The sequence below is a fragment of the Ammospiza nelsoni genome, chromosome 2 (assembly GCF_027579445.1).
Source record: "Ammospiza nelsoni isolate bAmmNel1 chromosome 2, bAmmNel1.pri, whole genome shotgun sequence".
In the NCBI taxonomy this organism is placed as follows: Eukaryota; Metazoa; Chordata; class Aves; order Passeriformes; family Passerellidae; genus Ammospiza; species Ammospiza nelsoni.
This window is the reverse complement of record NC_080634.1, coordinates 40,512,824-40,533,142: the sequence shown is the minus strand read 5'-3', so window position 1 is coordinate 40,533,142 and position 20,319 is coordinate 40,512,824. Positions and strand designations below refer to the sequence as shown.

The 20,319-nt window shown below is 35.5% G+C and overlaps 1 protein-coding gene across 1 annotated transcript in view; it reads right to left on the bottom strand.

Annotated features, from left to right (window-relative positions):
* Positions 1–403: 403 nt before the first annotated feature.
* Positions 404–20,319, bottom strand: part of DEUP1 (deuterosome assembly protein 1) — a 40,664-nt gene continuing 20,748 nt past the window's right edge. Inside the window, exons 8-15 of the mRNA XM_059466943.1 lie at positions 19,643–19,788; positions 18,877–18,982; positions 17,080–17,277; positions 16,013–16,099; positions 13,313–13,512; positions 6,737–6,878; positions 1,990–2,031; positions 404–574 (exon numbers count right to left, since the gene is read on the bottom strand). Coding sequence (XP_059322926.1) covers positions 404–574; positions 1,990–2,031; positions 6,737–6,878; positions 13,313–13,512; positions 16,013–16,099; positions 17,080–17,277; positions 18,877–18,982; positions 19,643–19,788 — 1,092 coding nt within the window. The remainder of the gene's footprint in view (positions 575–1,989; positions 2,032–6,736; positions 6,879–13,312; positions 13,513–16,012; positions 16,100–17,079; positions 17,278–18,876; positions 18,983–19,642; positions 19,789–20,319) is intronic.

Sequence of the window (20,319 nt, the reverse complement as noted above, 5' to 3'; positions counted from 1 at the left end):
AGCCATGGTTAAAGGCCTTTATTTTTTTTTCTGTACAATCCAGAGAATTTCTCCTAGTTGATTCTAATTTCAAGGGGATAATTCCACTTATTAGCCCCCTGTACATTACAGAATTTAAAGTATTTTAATTTACAGTGCTCCAACAGGGTCTCTGCTGCACACAATTTAACTGTGCAAAACCCACTGGTATAATTTAGAATATGTTCAGAGTTTATTTTGTCATATACTCAGGTTACAATATACTTAAATCTGTAGGAGAATGATGATTTTCTTGAAAACTTGATGTTACAAATACATGCTATTGGCAATGTGCCTAAATACATTAACCAGCTAGTTGCAGATTTTAGTTCTGAGAAACTCATGAGTGGTTACTTGGTTTGTTTTTCTTAATTGTGTGACTGTCTTAAGTACGCCTGCTTTGCTGCATCCTGGCATATTTTTTTAGAGTATTTTCAGAATATCTTTGCAGCTCTTCAAGGTGTGAATTTAAATGTTCTTCAAATTCTCTGGCGTGTTTCTCTTCCTCTTGAAGGAACTTTTCTGCTGTTGCAAGGAAGGACATCTCAGGGGGAGACTGAGCAATGAATAGAAAATCATAGTTAGGAAAAACCAGCAAGTGCTACAACGTGTTTGCCTTATCAAATTCTAGATGTGAAAAATACCTTGACAGCAGCTAACAACACTCTAATGCTTTACACCTCTTCAAGAAAGCACCATTCTTAAAGGCATACATTTTTAAAGGCATTCATGTGCCTAAATGACATGGACTGAACATGATGTTTGATTATCTCTGATATTCATAGCATTAGGATATAGCTTGGCCATTAAAAATTTAAATATCCCACTAGACAGAATTAAACTGCTGCAGAACCTCCAAAATCTATCAACTACAGATTATGTTAGTTATTGGTATAATGTAGACCAGGGCAGAGGACAATAATCTTTTTTGGAATGACAGAGTATAATTATCTTGGATACTGCTGATTGTCTCCTGTAATTTTAGCTCTCTGCTTCTGTGGTATGATGCTTTCTGAGAAAAGGAAGAAAACTTGTGCTCGTTCCAGTACTATTAACTCCAAGCCCTGACATTCTGGAGAATGTACTAAATTTTTGTTCACTGCAAGTAATTCACTGAAAAATCTTCTTTCCATTTAATGAGCATTTAGTAGACTCAGACTGAAACCGTACCAATAATCAGCCTTTAGATGGTTGTCATGGGATGCAGAGTTCTATAAAGCAAAGGACATGTGTGAATCTTTGCTGGAACAAGTTCTAAATTTTTAAGCACCAATTTCTGTTAATTTTCTTGCTAATACCTAAGATGCATTCATTGGAATATCTTTATCAATAGAAATATGAAATAATTTTTCTTTTATGAACGATACTATGCCTGTTTAAATACATTAAATGGTTTTTTTTAGAGATAAATGCAATTTTATGACATGATTTTTTAAGATTTGGCTGAGGAAAAAACTTAGTATAGGGGCTTTAATATAAAAAGAGAGGTAATCCTCTATTTTTATATTGTCATAAACTGGGAAAAATTATTGGCATATTTAATCTTAGTTAAAAATATCTTAAATAGCTTTTGTTACTGATTAAGTTATTAATCTAGAAATTCAGGGTTTTTTTCTAGAATTTAAAAATGTTTGAAGTTTATGTGTTAGCGCATCAAATAGGAATTCAAATATTCAGATGGTCTGTGGAAAAGGCCAATTTTTACTCCAGGCTCCACTGTATCAGAATGGGGTATTCTGTATTTCCACAGGAACTAGAGACAGATTTGGACTTCAACTTTGTTGAAAACTGCTCTTTAGCAGCTTTTAAGGCTAAAAGATACTAACTAGAAAAATGCTCTAAAGCACCTATCCATTGAAACCCTTTGCAGCAGACTCTCAGATGAAATTTAGAGATCTCCTATATGAAACCCCTTTTCTTTTCAAAGTACAGAAGTGAGTGATAGCTGGAAATAAATTCAGAGTTTAATACCATCCTTCTTGAGTGAGAGAGGCTTCCTGATGTATAGGGCTCCTAAAATGAAATTCACAGAAAAAGCAGAATCTTCCTTTTCTCAATCCCTCCAAATGAATGTTTTAAAATGATGGCAAGATAAAGAGACTTAATTTGACATGTATGAATAAAAAAACCTAAAAGTACTAGATCACTTTTTACCATAACACCTCAATCCTAGTACTAGCAAGAATAAGAAAGAACACCAATCCTCTAAATTTTAAGAGAATGGAGGGACATCACCTGCCTTTGATTTTCTTCACAAACACATGCATGATTTCCCATTCATAAATTATCACTGCTCCCATATGAAGAGTTTTTCCTGACATGCTGAATGCCATGGCTACATGCCATTTATTCCTTCATGGGCTAGGTCACAAATACATCTCCTCATGATGTCAAGACTCAGTGACAGAATTGTTAGTACTATTTTAAATTATTTGAAGAAGGCTTTTGTATTATGGAGAATACATCGAATTTGGAGGCTTTTCCTGAAGAATCACCATGTGTTCCCCTTACTAAATACCAGAAATGAAATTGTTGATTCAATGCTGAGCAAATAAAACACTTTCAGTGAGAAGCATGAGAAACTGGGAAAATCTGAAATACAAATTTAAGAGGTGTCATCACCTAGAGAAAAATGTCATGTTAGACTTTTCCTTGTGGACTGCAGATTTACACAGGTGCCAGTCTCAGAAAATTTAAATCTAGTTAGAAAAGATTCTTAGAGATTCAGGATAACGATGCTTGGAATTACTGACTTCTCATTGGAAACAGACTGGCCTCACAATCAAGCCATCTTCCCAAACTGTTAAATGTCCTTTGCTTCAACTGGTACTTTGATGCGTTTCTTCTTGAAATACACTGTAAACTCTGAAAGAGACATTTCTGAATTTCCTCAGAGTTGAGAGAAGAATGTTTATCACTTAGAATAAGCAGGTCATGGCTCCCCACAGCTCCTTACTCAAGGGTCAGACATCACAGGCTATGATTTTAGATAGGTCCCTAATGCATTGTTTTTCATGCACTTTGAGAGATGGTTTTATCTAAGCAAGTCTAAAAGGCAACATTCCTTGTTAGCAGCATTTTGCGTTCCAAGCCTCTGGTCTGTTCTTTCATTCTGTTCTCTATTGTCTTCACTTTTGGCCACTGAGCAAGAAAAATCACAAAGAAAGGGCTTTAATCCATGTCTCAGATAAGATGCATAGTTCTTGATTTTGAATTTCTTTTTTCTCAGATATTACTGCTTTTATGTCTTTTGGGTTTCTAACTGAAGCTGGATAGGGATGGGTTCATAATAAGCTTTCCATCTAACTTGTTTGGGTAATAAGGCAAGGAAGACTCTATATTTTCATTTCTACAATGCCAGCTGATCTCATATTTCTTTGGTGTATGCCAGTAATAAGAAACAGCTTTCTGCCTCATCATTTGCTGGAAAGGAAGGAATGCACCTGACAAAGATGCATATTTCTATAGATGAAATATGTGCTAAGTATGTCTTCTCCTTAAATAAGAACTAATGGTTAAGAAGTCATTCTGGATTGTTGGGGAGGAGCCATTCAGGAAATTAGCTCTCTCAAAGAGAGAGAGAGACAGAACTGCCTAATTAATTTGCCTAGAGGTAATCTCTCACTTGCCCCATGAGTTGTCCCAGCATTCTTGGATGCACCTTCAGCAAGGCAGCAAGAAAGCTTTAACACGTGGGATATTTTAGCATTTACTGGTCAAATCATGAGCTGTCAAATCCCAGTGTTAAGAGTCTTCTCATGTTTAGCTGCTTCTACTTTCCAGGAAATATTTTGTAATACCAAGAGTAGAAATTGGTCTGGCTAATTTTAGTTTCACAATGACTAAATTTGGGATGTTTTGGGAGCAGTTTCCTCTAACCCTACACTGCAATACATATTAGGCAGCAGGCCCTGTCTTAAACGCACTTCTGCTCATATATGAAAATTAAATTTGAGATGCCTAGAAAATTGCTGAGTGACATAGAAAGATTTTTAGAGGGCCTGCATAGCTAGGAAATAGCTAGGAGTGAGAGACATGGACTATAGCATGCCTCAGGGTAGGATCAAGACTGTCAAAATAATTCCTAATGATGTCCAGGGGTGGAATTGCCACAACTTTTCATTGCAATCTATTTGTTAAGCGAGTTCCCATACTAATGTTAGAAAATTTCCTAATGCCTAATTTAAATTTTAATTACTACAGCTTAAATCTTGTATTTCCAAGCCTTAAAGCCAGAACAAACAATTTTCTATCATCTCAAGAGAAAGATGAGAAACTATTTTATTGGTTGATCTTTTGACTAAAAGATCAACCAATCATTTTCTGAAGTTGTTCATTTCAGAAAGAGAGCAAACCCTAAAGTAGTGTTTAGAGGAAAAAGTATTTCCCTAGATTTGGAAACCGTTAAAACAAGAATTTTTGGGGTTATGGGAATTTCCAGTGAATCCCAGCTGAGCTTTCTATGACTCTTTCTATACATGTCACCTCTAAGTAAGAATGTGAAAGGGCAGAGGTTGCAGTGGAACTAATCTTTGTCTGAAGATTCTTTACCAGGAGAGAGACATAAGTCACTGTCTAAAGCCCTACAGACTATTTTCTCTCTTCCCTCAATACCAAGAGTTATTTTGGTAGGTATCAGGACATCACCTGGAAATTGGATGTTTTCACTTTGTGCTACAAATACTCTTCAGAAAACTAGTGCTTGTAAGATTTTCAGAAATCTTGAACATACTGGAGATTTCACATGGGTCCTGTGTTCTACACCCCTGAAGACCTCAGAACTCAGTCAAAGAACTCTGGTTTAACATATTGTGCATTCTCCTCCCTCTTTCTCCTCACTGGAACAGCTTTGCATTTGAACACAGAACTCTGGAGTAACAGACTGTTGAATGACTTCTGCACTAAAGCTGTGGTATCCAATGTCAGCCTGAGTGATAATTTAATTTCAGTGGTCTGAACTTGTATCTGCTTCAATGCCACCAATTTGAACCTAGACTCTGCATGAGAAATATCTCTTGTTTAACAGTTTTGTTATGTGTTTGCCCACACACCAGCTTGGCATTGAGCCTGGCCTGAGTGCCAGCTGGGAAATAGTTTCCCTGCAGCTTGCAGAAGTGTCTCAGAAGGGACATTTTTTCCAGGCTGTCTGGAAAACTGTCTGGAAGCTTTGTGATTTGATGTCTTTGTCTGACATTCTGACAGAAGAGAGAAGAACTGGTGTTTATCAGACTCATCTGGAAAAGTCCAAATGACTCTTCAGGATTAGCAGTTTAAAGAGGAAAACTCTCAAGCCATAAGAAACCAGAAGCTGTTTACTTCAAGTTCCTGTGAAACATAAGAATATAAGATGGAAGTGAGGTCAAGTACCTGGGACAACATGGCTCTCAGTGTTCTCAGACTACTGGGACAAAGCTGATGGGACCATGGTGAATGAAGGGCTACCCTGCAATCCCTGCTTCACAAGCACACCATCATTACAGTTTCTCCTATCACATTTTTTTTCCCCAGAACTGCTTCTTTATGTATTTAATAAAAATTATTACTGTTGTGTTATAATTCCTCTAAGAACAGAATTTTCAGACTTGAGTGCCTACTTGATTTGGGTTATGGTAATCTTTACCACACCTCCCCTCCCAAAAACCAGTGAGGTTCTGGACTATGGAGATAGTTCTGCAGCAGCCACATCTCTGATAGCAAAGGCTGTGCATTTGTTTCTGAAGCAGACAGCAGAACCGGGGTACAACAACCACAGGTACCACAGCCTGTCAATCCCCCCTAATAAATGCTGTAGTCTTCCCTCTTCTGCCTCTAGAGCTTCAGCCAGAGCCCTGCAGCTGAGAATCTCTTGGTTACAAAGATCCATGCATCACAGCTGGACAGAGGGAGGGCTGTAGCTCATTCCTCACTGACATTCCTAGTTTCACTGCTTACTGATAGTATGCTTTTGTGTCTTGAGGTCAGGAAAGTGCTAATTGTCAAGTGCAAAAGAATAGTGCCTGTAGTGGAGGCCTAAGGTAGAAGAGAAAATACTAAGGAAGAGGTAAAATCTCAAATTTAAAGGGAGCTCTAAAGCCAAATAATTATGGAAAGATTTTCTTAAGTTGTCCTAGGCAAAGTGGGATTTGTCTCACTTGTCATGGAGGGTGGTAGTCTCCAGACTATGAAGACAAAAAGAAAGAATGCTGTCCTATTCCTCTTTCACTCAAAGAAAAATAAGGATCACAGCACTTATAATTTGTTTCTTTTCAAATACAATAGCTAACATATGGAAAATAGTTGCTATGATTTTTCTGATTTCATCCATCAGTCAAAGAGATGTAGATCAAATAGGAACTTGATTTGTCTAACAGCACTTAAGGCAGTAAGTTTGCAGGTACTATGGAAATACACTTGAAGCAGAGTGCTCTTATATAGGCAATACAAAGCAATGTGCCCCAATATAGAAGCCAATAAAATGCAGAAATCTTTCTCACAGTCACATAATGGCAGGTAATTATCACCACTGTTATTATAACAGAGGTATGGCTCAGTAGGGGATGTTTAATCTCCAGAAAAACAGCATTTCTATTAGGATAAGGTACTTATATTTTTGCTGAGCTGGCACTCTATAAATAACAATGATAACAAGAGTGATCTAATTTTTGGCTTCTCCAAGGCTGCATTTGGTCCACAGATGGATTTTTGAGCATATATGTGTTACAGGAAAATAGTTACTTACCGATAATTTGATTTCTTCCGCATTGTAAGCAGGGCTCTGAAAGCTGCCTGTTCTGCCCACTTCAGGAAATGGCCCATGAAGGCCCAAAGGATACCCTGCTGGTGGTAAGGGAGATTTAGAATCTATTTTCTTTTCATGGCCTCTGTGAAGTGGATGAAAAGATAAAGTGCTATCACTTTTTGAACCAGTGGTATTGCAGTGGCCATACAAAGCAGGAGTGCAGTGTCTGTGGTATCCACCAGCAGTGAGCATAGCAGTCTGTTGACATTCCACTTCCCATGAATCTTTATTTTGGAAGGATCTAAAAGAAAAAAAATTACATATGAAACCCAGTTAAAACTCTTAAGCTATCACAGCAAAGCCAAGGAATTTTCATTTTACTTGTTGACACAGTTTTGATTACTTAGCTGTTCAAACAGCTTCATGCATGAAGTTGCATGGGCACAAGATTCAGCATTACCAAATTGCAGCAATTTAGCAATTTCCACCTAGGTTACTGTAAAACTCTCAGTGTGCTTTCTCTGTCTGCTTCAGCTGTGAATTAAACCACCCTAATTTAAATCCCTTCACTGGAGCTTAGGCTGAGGACCCTTGCCTTGGTTGGTATAACTGTGTCAGAACGAGCTTAAACACAAACTCACCTCAGGTATTGAAGATTAAGTGTTTGTTACCTATCCTTTGCTAATGGCTACCATTCCTTTTTCCAGTGGAAAAAGCTATGCAAGCACCAGAGTGAATTCAGCCACACAAATAGAGGAATTAAAATGTGAAAGTGCAAGAGGAGAGAAAAAACCTATTATTAGTGGTTGGATAATTAGTCAATTTTGATCTAATAGTAACTTAAACAACTATGTTCAAGTGGCTAGAATTTAGAATAAATACTTAAACAAAAATAGTACAAGAATCTTTGATTCTGCATTTTTACTGCAATGATAATTTTGCCACTGATTTAATGGTAACACTTTGGAGATGAATATAAAAATTATTAGATTTTTAAAATGCACTCTCTGAAAAATTGTACAATAACTTTCTTTTGTAACAATAAATGAAATCTTCAAGTTTAAAAAATTATTTTAAAGCATATTATTAGGATTTTCAAAAACTCTTGTATCTCAGTGATCAGAATTGGTGTGCAAGTACATATTTCTATTCATTTGTATTTCTGTAAAGCAAAAACTATTAGGGTTAGTAGCAACTTAAAAAAAAAGAAAGCCATTTTCCTCCCATTCCCAAAATAGTTAACTGAACAATTCTGATACTGTATTGATAAAAGCAGACAATTTTGAGACTCACTTGCCCAGATGTCTGCAAAATTACACTAATTTTCAATGGCATCATTCCTTGTATTACATACCAAAACATGCAAAAAAACTTATTCCAGATTCTATTAATTTTACGTTACAGTATTTCTAGCTGAGATAAAAAATTCTATCGTATTGAGGTCTGTGCTTATGATGAAATTTTAATCTTGGGAGCTAACTATTAAAACATAATAGCAGTTTGAACAGATTCTATCGTTGCAAATATCCTAAAACACTTTAGTAATTTGAAATGCAGCTATAAAAGCTTTTTAAGAGCATGTTCTCTGCCACTAAAATATAATTTAATAAATATTCAAGAGTATGCAGTGCTAGTCAGTACTTTTTTTTATTTTTAAATAAAAAGAAGTTGCCAAGTGCAGGGAAAAGACAGTGTTTTCTGCAGAAAGATCACACCATCATTTTCTAGACTTAATTTAAATATTTGGTGTTGGGAGAGAGTGGCTGTGGAGCCTTGATGGACCTGCTTTTACAGAAGCCCTTCCGCTGGTTTTTACAGGGACAGAGTTGATTTTCTTCAGAGTAGTTTGTACGGGGCTGTGTTTTGGATTTGTGCTGGTAACACAGGGATGATTTAGCCACTGCTGAGCAGAGCTTACACAGAGCCAAGGCCTCTTCTGCTCCTCATCCCATCCCACCAGAGGGGAGGCTGGGGGTGCACAAGGAGCTGGGAGGGGACACTGCTGGGACAGCTGATCCCAGCTGACCACAGGGATATTCCAGACCATATGGGAGCATGATCAGCAATAAAAAGCTGGGGGAAGGTTGCCTGGGCATCATGACAGGTGGTGAGCAACTGCACTGTTATCACTGGGCATCACTTGTTTCATATATTCTAATTATAGCATTATTATTATTTTATTATTGTCATTTTTATTATTACTACTACCTTATTTTTATGTCCCATTAAACTGTATTTCAACATATGAATATCACTTTTAAAAAATTCCAATTCTTTCCTTGTGAGTGGGGGAATGAGAAAGTGACTGTGTGCTGTTTACCTGCCAGGTTAAACCACAACAGCTCTAAACCAGGAAACTGAGTTTTCAGCACAGGGACTGTGCAGAACAACTCAGAGAACTAATGAAGGAAGTATTTTTATTCTCTGATTATAAAAGAAGCTGTGATTAAGATAATCTGAATGCTATGGCAATGGAAATTATATGCACGATGCTGTATTACTGTTTGTTACTATAATTTTATTTTTACTCTAATAATAATAGTATTATTATATATGCTAACATAAAACTCTCTCAGACTATTCACCAAACTTTCAAGATTTCTAAAGCACCTAAAATGTTTACCTTTGTGGATGCAGAGTTTTCTCCTTTCTTTCATCCTTTTCTTTACATATATACTCTGCTCTTTGGGCACAGGAGAATACTTTTTTTTCTTTATTTTTCTCTCTATTTTAAAGTAAATCCCATCTATAGTGTGGATGAAGGGCACTGTGAAAAAAAGCCTGCCATAACTGAAGATAGATGGCATGAATAATAAAATCACAGGTTTTTTTTTTTAAATCTCATGTTCTGACCTTTTTGGAAGTAATTTTCTCTCTAAACCCATAGTGAAGTCTGTGTGATCTGTGTTCTTTTTTTTCCTGCCAGAACTGCTTCTTTATGTATTTAATAAAAATTATTACTTTTGTGTTATAATTCCTCTAAGAACAGAATTTTCAGACTTGAGTGCCTACTTGACTTGGGTTATGGTAACCTTTAGATAATCAAAACAGATACCACACCTCCCCTCCCCCCCAAAAAAGTAAAAAAATAAAAAAAGGACTGATTTTTTAAAAGGAACTCCCATTCTCCCATTCCTAGTGTAATCCATAGGGTTGCTGGGGCTGCTTGGTATTTTGGAAAAACATGACACCTACATTGAGGTAATTTCATAGGGATACTGGGCCTTTACTCTGCATGGTTTCCACAGCTGTGGTTTAAACTTCTACCAGTTCATGTGCAAAATAATATCTAAGAACACAGATCTACTTTAAATACAATCTGCACATTTGTGAAAAGCTGTCCATTTGTTAACACTACCAATGCAAATACACTATTTCTGCAGCTGAACAACTTATGCTTTTGGTGGGATTAGTCATAGAGTATTTAACATGTACACATGCCACACAAATAATATCACTGCTGACATGGTGCCATAGGGGACAAGCAGTGAAATAACAGTGTTCTCACAAAGGAAATTTAAACAGGATCTACTTTTCCTGACTCATACATAAAATCTGCCTGGTCCCTGTGTGGTCAATGACTTCAGTGATGCAAAAACCCCAAATCCCTTACTCAGCTTTGCTGGTTGACATGACCAGTGTTGAGAAAGAAAACTACTGATCTTTAATGGCCAGAATGTCTTCAAGAATTTGTGTAGTTGCTTTAACCTGGCAAGTATAACAGCTAGCTTGATTTTAAAATGGATAAAAAACCTTTTACTGAAGAATTGTGTTCACTGCTTCCACTTTATCTATTGCAGTAACTGATACAGTGGTGTGACTAAGAGTTGTATGATCTCCAAAAACCTCCTGAACACAGATACTCAGTGTAAACACACATCCATTAAGTGATCCCCAGCTATCTTAGCAGGCATTAAGCCTTAGAATTTACCCTTCACTTTCTCCACATGATGGAAGTGCACTTTGGCTTGATCAGTTACCTTTTTTGTACATATTTTTGTGTGAAATAAATAGCTTTTCATTTCGTAACTCACAGGTATGTTTTACTTTTGGAAGAAACAAACTGAACATATCAGCTTCATCAGAGAGTTCTCTTCGACCATGCACAAATTTAAATCAACTGCATATGGTCAATGACTAAGTAAAGGATTGAAATCTTGAGAGTGGGGAAAGCTTATATAAATGGCAATTAGAAGTAAGATAATTACATAAGAAAACAGTAATTAAATAACGTGGTTATAGGTGGAATGTGGGCACAGTCCTTTTTTAGCAAAAAGATGCTATTTCTGCATATCTTACTTTCTAATATTTAGAAATTTACTGTATACTGAAAGAAAGAAGAAATCATTCTGCTTTTTGGATTGCCAGTATAACTTCCTGCAATTTCCTGTGTTTTCTCTAGAGGGCTCCTCCCTAAGACATGATGGCGCCCGTACCCAGGATTCCAGTACTGACTGAGACACAACTGAAAATTATTGTAGAATATGCACCTGCCACTTGCACAAACACCATGTTTTCTAATTTTTTACCATATAAAAAAAGTCTTTTGTGCCCTTTCTCCAGTGCCATAATTACCATGGAAACAGAACTGCAAATTAAACCAGAAATAACAGGGTTTATGCTCAGAATAAAATAAACATACTCCAGATTTTAACTTAACCAACATCAACTTCCTAGTTTATCTGCATACATCTGATGGTTGAAAATTTAATTTTAGTTTTCTGGAAAAATTTTAGTTTTCTGAGGTAGTTTCCTGCTTGGGAACAGAGAACTGATAGTACAGAGAGGGCCCAATCATAAAAACACTGGCTGCACAGTACATGTCAAATTTGCACGTTTTAAAATCTGTGTATTTATTTATCTGAATAGCTTTACATTTAGGAATTCTAATGAATGATTTAGATCCTGAAATCTAGGCTCAATATATCTGTTTCATCATATTAGCTACAGTAATAATAATAATAATAATAATAATAATAATAATAATAATAATAATAATAATAATAATAATAATAATAATAATAATAATAATAATAATATTATATTGTGTTCAGTAGTCTGGCTGCGATTTCTGTTGTGAGAAAGGTCAAATCTCACAGGTGTCTCTCTCACAGTTTTGATTGATCTTCCAACAGCTATGAAATCACAGTCCTGCAAATTACATGCATAATTCTATTGTATCAAATATTTATGTTCTCATAAATTAAATTTCACGGTCTCTTATGTACAGCAAGTGTAAATCCTGAGAAGATGGGGAGAAAAAAGTCTTATTTTTTTCCTCACTTTAGAGGAGTTGAAGCACAAGCAAAAATGGCACTGACCAATTTTGTTAAGTTATGAGACCTACTGGTGCAGAATAATCTGTATCTTGATTTACAAGTATTTGTTTCACCAACATCTTCAACATAATTTCAAACTTCATAGGAAATCAGCCATACCTGCCACTTCCAAAGATGGGTGTATCTGTATGTATATATATTCATGCATTCTGTATATGCACATATATATATATATATATATATACACATATATCTATTTATTTTTATTTACACATGAATGCTATCTGCAACACAAAACAACACTCTTTAAAAAGAAATTTTAGGCTATGGAGCTACATTTACGGGGATGCTGGTCTATTTTGCAGAAAGAAAATATTTTTAAATTTTGCCAAAACCTAAATGTATGAGTTTGAAATCTTAACATGTTCAATTTTGGCTCCAACTATTTCAGCTGTACTTCACAGAACTATTTCATGTTAGTGCTATCATGTCAGTTCTTTATTACAAATAATCAGTATATTTAGCTTCCTATTAATTTTATTTTCCTGTACTGTGAAATATTGTTTAGCAGGGTGTTGTTTTTTGTTTTTTTTAATTGCAATGGCATGATTATAATATGTTTGAAGGTAATTCATTGGCTCACTGAATACAGGGAAATAAGAAGAAAGTCATCACAACAATGCTTTCTATGAGTCTGAATATTCTCATTATTTTTCCCTAACAAGGAGTTTATTGTAGTAATGACTTACTCAGAGCATCTGAAATTACGTTTCTGTTAAAAATCAGGTCACCCAAGAACACTGAAACCAGACAAGGCATTAAAATACATTTAATGAAACTTCCAACAAATGAAACTGGAGGACACAAAGCTTTTCAGCAGGGCCTATAGTTCAAACTGCTTATTAAGAAAACCTCCTGTCGAGAAGTTTATGCTCATGTTGATTTTTCTAGCCTTTCCTTGTCTTGTTTTTATTTGGTAGTAAAAAATACAGTTTGCTCTATCTTGCAAAACCTGGAACTGAGAATAGCTTGAGCAGCACATAAAAAGTTTTAAAGTTTCATGTGATAAATACTAAAACAGATATTAAACATTTCTGGGACTTCATTTACTGCCAATTTCCATTAGCCATGCAGAAAAATGCAGGAAGTCCTTACAAACATACTAACTAGATCTGATAGTTATATTGCTGGGAGTTCTGAATGAAGAGAAACAGCAAAAAACTTGACAGTTTGGCCCAGTCAGACCTTCCAAAACACTTACAAGAAGTTTCATAAATGTGTACAATCTAAATATTACCTCTCTTCCTTTTCTTGAACCTTTGAATGGGTTTGGCAGCTGTGCTCTGTTTCTCTGCATGCATCCATGCAACTCAGTATAGATGTTCCTGTGTCATTTTGTGGTTTAACAAGGCTATTTTGTAGTCTTAAATTCTCATGCTTCATTTTGTGAACAGAAGCTGTGAAATTTCCATGTTCTTTGTTACATAAATCTATACACTGTGAAAGGAGATAATACCATCATTAAGTAGTTATTTTTTCCACAGTAAATGGGTATATTTTTAACAAGCAAACACAAAACAATGTTCTATGCTAAAGAAAAGACCTAGCTACCATATATAATCATGCAACATTTAGGGCAAACCAAGAGAATTGCCTCCAGAAAAAAAAATCACAGTAGATAAATAGAAAAGAAGGAATAACAGCCTCTATAACACAATAAAACAAATTAAAATTTCTCAGCAAACATGCATTCAAAATATTATTGTTGTAAATTTATCGCTTGCTTTGTAAAACTGATGACATTAACAGCTATAGTTGCAGACTCTACTGCTCCCTTCAGTAACAATTCCTCCAAAAATAACAAGCAAAATTATAGGAGTTCATTACTACACTAGATACAGAGTATGTGTACAGGCACAATTTAATATGTGTGTTGAGACAGTCACCTTCAGTTTCAGAAGCAGTGAGTAAAGCCACATCAGCCAAGTGCTCTCTGTCCTTGTCACTAAACCCTGCTGCTCAGCTGGGTTAGCTCACACGGAGTGCAAAGCCAAATACTGAAAGTGCAAGCCACAGGTGCACTGTGATCAGGGGCTAAAAAGCCCCATCCACCAGGACATCCAGAAGGGAAGATGGAGATTAGCTCTGGAAGTTGTCTAGCCAGGATACTCTGTTCCTTTTTTTCTGTCACTTAATCCACAAAGCCTATGCTGCACACCTGAGCCAGCTATTTTGGAACTATCTCTCTGCAGAGTACTGCACTGCATTGTGTAATATATTTGCAATAACAGTATGCTGTCATCACCAGGAAATTTTCAAAAGGTTTATCAGATTACATACAAAAGACTAAAACCCCTCGCATTTCATTAACTTGTGCTTTCATATATTCCTAGATCTACCTTATTCTCTGGGAACTCAGTAATTCATTACAGATTTGGTTCTTTGTACACTGCTGGCACAACTGTGCTCCTGCATTTGAAAGCTTGTCTATTCCTTGCACTGATTTGATGCCATCTCTTCCTGTGAACCTTGCCTTCCTCAGTTTTAGGGTGAATTTATGAGCCAAGCTGGCATGGAAATGCCAGAAGGTATAATAAAATTTAATATTTTGTGCAACTATGGGGGAGCAGGGGCTCAGCTATGTCTCACAAGTGGGAGGAGTGGCAGAACCGAGGGAGAAGGAGAGCACTAAGTCATCCTACCACTAATAGCTCTAGAATCAGCAGTAAAGTTATAATGGCATGAACCCCAAAACTGAGCTGGCCCAGCTACATTGCTTTTGACATCTAAACCCTGACAGTAACCCTGCCTGATGATGCATTACACCATACTGACTTAGGCTGGCACTGGTCTAAGAGGTCTGTGTAGTGCTGCACTGTACAGCACAAACGTCCATAAAAATCTCTCCAGTCCCTGGGATCCTAATATCAAATACATCACAATCTAATGTTTAGATCCTCACAATACATTAGTAAAGCAGCAAAGAATTTTTAAGTCCACAAATCTACTGAAACATGTATTGACCTTGGTATGCATAGTAACTGGATTTTACTGTTAAAATATAACAAACATGTGATGTCTCCAAGGACCCTTGTCAGACAGCTCTTCTCAATCTTCAAGAAAAGTGTCACTGCAGAGAAGAGTTAGACATGTACACACACACATCCATCTGTGCTTCCACAATAATATATCAAATATACACACACAGATATCCATAATAGTGTGTATGTATGTGTAGGTAAGACATCACTGATGGACATCAATGCTGTTTTAAGGGTGTGGGTAAATGTAACATTCTTTCATGACAATTCACAGGCTACAAATCTCCCCAAAATGTATTTACATCAGTATTTCCAAACAACATTCCAGTGGGATTTTTTTTAGTGATAGAGTAACTGCAGATGTTCTGTAAGAAGGGGATCTTCTGAAGCTTTTTGTGGAAAACTGCCTATATACTATTTATTATACCTTCTCAAACCATAGTTCTAGATAATCTTATGGCACACTTTTTATCAATTAAATTTTGAAGCCCTGCTGTTTGGAGAGATATAAATACTAGACTCTGAAAATAAGCTGGGTGGGAGCAAAATGTGTCAGTTTTTTACACTGCTATTTAAATACCATGTGAACAAAGGGGTAAGATATTAAAAAAGGGGCATATTTTTGTCTGTGAGGATGATGACTGTTTAAACTTAAATAAGTGGTATCACTTACAAAAAAAAGAAGCTCCCGGAAATTGTTTAATGTCTAGACAATTACTGAAAAATTTAACTTACTTGTAGTTTAATACAATTAAGGTAAAAATTACTCCTAGCTATACTCATCTTCAGTCTGTGTGTGAATACCACTTGGTTTTGATTATGTTGCATACCTGATATTTATTTTTTTTATTTAATGTATGCAAGTCGGAAATCTCTAAATCTGCCATGATCTTAATCTGCATTTACAATAAATATAAGTAACTATTCCGCATACTTCATAGATTATAAAAATTTACCATGCAACTTTCACACTCCTGGTTTTCCATCATTTCTTTTAGATGTGTGTTTTCAGATTTGATAACTTGGTAATGGAATTCCAACAACTAGGAAAAGATTAAGATCTTAGTTAAATACAAGAATATTACTCTCAACTGAAATAACACTGAGTATAGATATATTTAAGCTTAATTTTACAAAATGTGCATTAGTAACTACAAAACTTACTATAATATTTTCAAATCTAACAATATCAAAGTAGGAAGAAGTATTAAACCATCTATAAAAGAATACAATACCTCTGAATTTATTTACCTTTTTGAAAGAAGTAATGACTTACCAAAACAAGCTCACATGCAGTTACTACATAGAAAGAGGACAGATTTTACAGGCCACTGAAACTAGATGAAATCCTGTTCATGATATCTAGAAATTATATATATTCTTTTATTGATACAGAAATACCTGGTAAAGAGTGCCACACAACAGGAGATATCTCTCATTTTCCCCAAACACTAACTTTACTATTGTCAAAAGTAAAGTATTTCTTCAATCACAGTTTTCCACATGTAGTGACCCTCTCAGAAAACAGAGATTCCCAGAAACCTCTAATACTGATGATTCTTTTGTTTTATACACTAAGTAATGAAGCTGACAATTTTTTTTAAAACAAAAATTTTTCATTGAAATCCCCACTAGTATCTTACAGTTTCCAGCTATAAAATTACTAGAATTTTCTATGCAGATTTGTACCATTCTTCAAAAAGCTTTGCAAAACACTGAAAAACTAGAAACTTAAAGCATATGTAATAACAACAAACTGGAAGTTTTCAAGATCTTTTGCATGTTAAAATGACAACTAGATGTGACGGTCAGAATGAATTTCTATTTGGAGGTACAGTTGACATTTACTGGTGATTTCTTGTTCCAGCATCAATTTGGCTGCTTTTGTAATACTTCACAGATATTACAGCACCACTGATAAAAACTACAGCAGGAAATGGGATGTCTTTTTTTCCACAGATAATAAATGTCATTATCAATAGTGGAGTAAAATGATGTGGGCTGCTTTTGCCTACTTGCATACCTGCTGTTTTGTTAACAATTTGTGTTTTGTCTCTAATTCCATTTTTAACTGTCTTTCCAGAAGAGTAGCTTTCTCCATGATAGTTGCTATAGTGATCTCCTTCTGATGAAGCTCCTCTGTCAGGTCAGAGATTTCTGTCTTCATTCTTTCCTGCTCAGAGCAATGGGACTGCTCCTCTCGATAAACATGGTTTCTTATCTGTAGCAAATACATTTCAAAAAGAAAAAATGCTGTGCAGTAAATATGATTGCATCACTTGCTACTTATCAGTGACTTTTTCTGCTGTTGCTTCCAAGACACCAACTCTTCTAACTGAACAAGAGATTCTGAAATTGTAAAATAAAATGTCTTTGGAAGTCAGTGCACAGAGCTTTGTTTATTTTTACATATTTTCTCACTTCTCTTGCACATTAATTTGCTATTTAATATTAGAAATGAACAAAGCGCAATACACTTCAGTTAACCTTTTAAAAGAAAGTAATAAAAATCATGTATAGAATTAGAATTCATGGTAAAGAATACCCAGGAAAGTATCCATTCAATAAATTTAAGTATGATTTAGTTATAATGCACTTAAGTTTTGAAAAAGTTTGATGAAGCTTAAATTAACTTAGAAGCAACATAAATCAATCAATCTAGAGGTTCTTTAATAAGAAACTATGTTAGAAATAAAGGGGATATATGGAAAATAATTTTATGAGAATTTTTCCTGCCATTATATGTAAAAATTTAAGGTCAAACTTTCTTCAATACTTCCTGTGCAGAGTTCTGCAAAGTATCAACACAAAAATTGTTTTCCTAATCTTTCTACTATAACCAACAATTTAGTACTGACAGATTTTTTTATTGCATAAGAAACAGAAGAACAAAACCCAGCACAGCAACCTTTGAAGACATTTTGCCAATTTTTTGCAGTACTATACACAATGAGTAACAGATTGCATTTTGATTTTATTTATGCAAACAGAACAGAAATATTAGAATTAAAAAAAAATAGATAAAGATGCAAAAAACCTAAGAGCTAGATCATGACTGTCATGCCAAAACTGATGAACCCAAGTCAGATGCATCCAAACAGCAACATTCTAAACCCACTTGGTAAGCATTTCTGTAATTTGCTATAGGTGGCAGAGTGATTGGACCCTTCCAATCTAACAATTCTGTGATTTTGCTTACATTGCTACTTGGCAAAACCACAACATGCTTGTAGGATGAGTTCTGAGCATCCTCTACTTCCAAAGTATTTCAGCCTGCCAAGCCATACACTGTTCCACAGTGCCATGCCACTGCTGCTCGCTCACAGCCCCTCTGAAATGTGCAATGCAATGTGATGCACAGCTCCAAGGAGAGAGCTCTGCCCTACACCGTGCAGCAGGTACCTGGGTCTGCTCAGCCCTGTGTGAGCACCTGCCACAGTGACTTGTATCACTTGATCTGTTTGCATATCCTACCTCTGAGACCACCTACAAATTACAGCTTAGCTCCACAGGTTACCAATTAATCAGAGATTTGGAGGCTTTCTTAGTTGCATGTTATTATCTGAACCACAATAATGTGTAGGCATGGTCTCTTCCATTATTTCAATGGAGTAGCTAGGCACAGAATCAGAATGTCAGTTTTACAGCTACACAACTAAATGCAACCATATATGAAATCTTTTTCATATCAAAAAATTCAAGCTCTCCAGTACCAACAATGCATCCTCCTGCTCTCTACAGTACATGCACATACCCTAGCTCAGTACCCTCTCCTAAAAATTCTATAGTGCAGTTAAGATCTGGAAATTATATGAAATACCTTGTTCAGCTCTTCTTCTTGGCATCCTTGACTTTCTGCAAATAGCAATAACTCAGGGTTTTTATTTTCTAGTTGCTCAGTAAGCTGAACATGAGATGACTGATGCCTTTAAGTAAGAAATAAACAAAACATGAAACAACCAGAACATTCAATACTCTTCACCTTGTAGTATCCTCTCCACAGTGTAAAACTGTAGAACATCTGCTTGCTGATGAAAAAATACCCCCAAGGACAACCAACATTTGGCCTAAACCAGGCTGGATTTTGGGAGATGTCTAGGAATCAAGGACAATACAACTATGTGCAGAAAGACTCCTGAAAACTCCTATAGACTGGTATTTCATATAATTTGAAATGGCTACAGCAGATTAGATAAGCCATAAAACCATTATGATTTTATTAAAAGGAGATTAGGGAGATCTCAGCTGCATTGTTTCCAAGTGTTTTAATGCTGAGAAAACGAAAGACTGTAAAGATATAGGTAGAAATATCTGAAATGCATTGATCTGTAAAAATCTAGGCATCATTAAATCTTTTTAACAGAGCCTGCATCTGCCTGAAATTGTCTGATATAATTGTCAATGAATTTCCATTGCCTGAAATTGTCTGATATAATTGTCAATGAAAACATCCAGTCTAAAATTCAGAAGCTGACATTTGAATACAAAGTATGTTATCAAACAGACTTAATTTAAAACAAATGTAAGAAAAAAAGTCATTAGCTCAGAAATACTTGTTAATTTAAATAGGTCTTCACCATCCATACTTTATTTGAATTTCCTGTATATCTTTGTACTCCTTGATTTTCAATAATTCTGTATACAACTTTTGGCATTCCAGTTGTATCCTTCTCCAGAGACCATCCCTTGATAGAAGCTCATTTCTCATGTCTGAGATATCTGCCTCCATGTTCTAAAGAAACAAGCAAACACACAAACAGTTAAATAAAATTAGACAGCTTAAAATGCTGTTTTTTTAACACATCATATTCAATACCTGTACATACATGATCTTAATTTCAGGAAAACATATTGCTTCCATGTCAGTTCCTCTCATCTAAAAATCAGATTCTGAATATTCTGTAGCATTTGCAATGTTCCAATGAATCTGCTTCTGAAATTATCATAGGAAACATAATTCAGAAGTTCTTTATTGTACTAAATGCATCTAAAATATATAGCTTGGTTGTTTTAGCAGCTTCTGCCATCCTGGAACATGTTTCACATGCCAGAATTGGTGCTATAAGTGGCTTCCATTCTTCATTGCCAAATTTATAAACTTTAGAAACTAAAAGGCTGCACAAATCTTAAAAACTAGCTCCATCTGCATGGAGTTAATTGCTTATTTAAATGAACATCACAAAATTTTCAAACAATCAAAAAAAAGATTTTTCTTAGGGACTTGACAAACCTTATTCTGTTTTATCTTTTATTTCTGATTGAT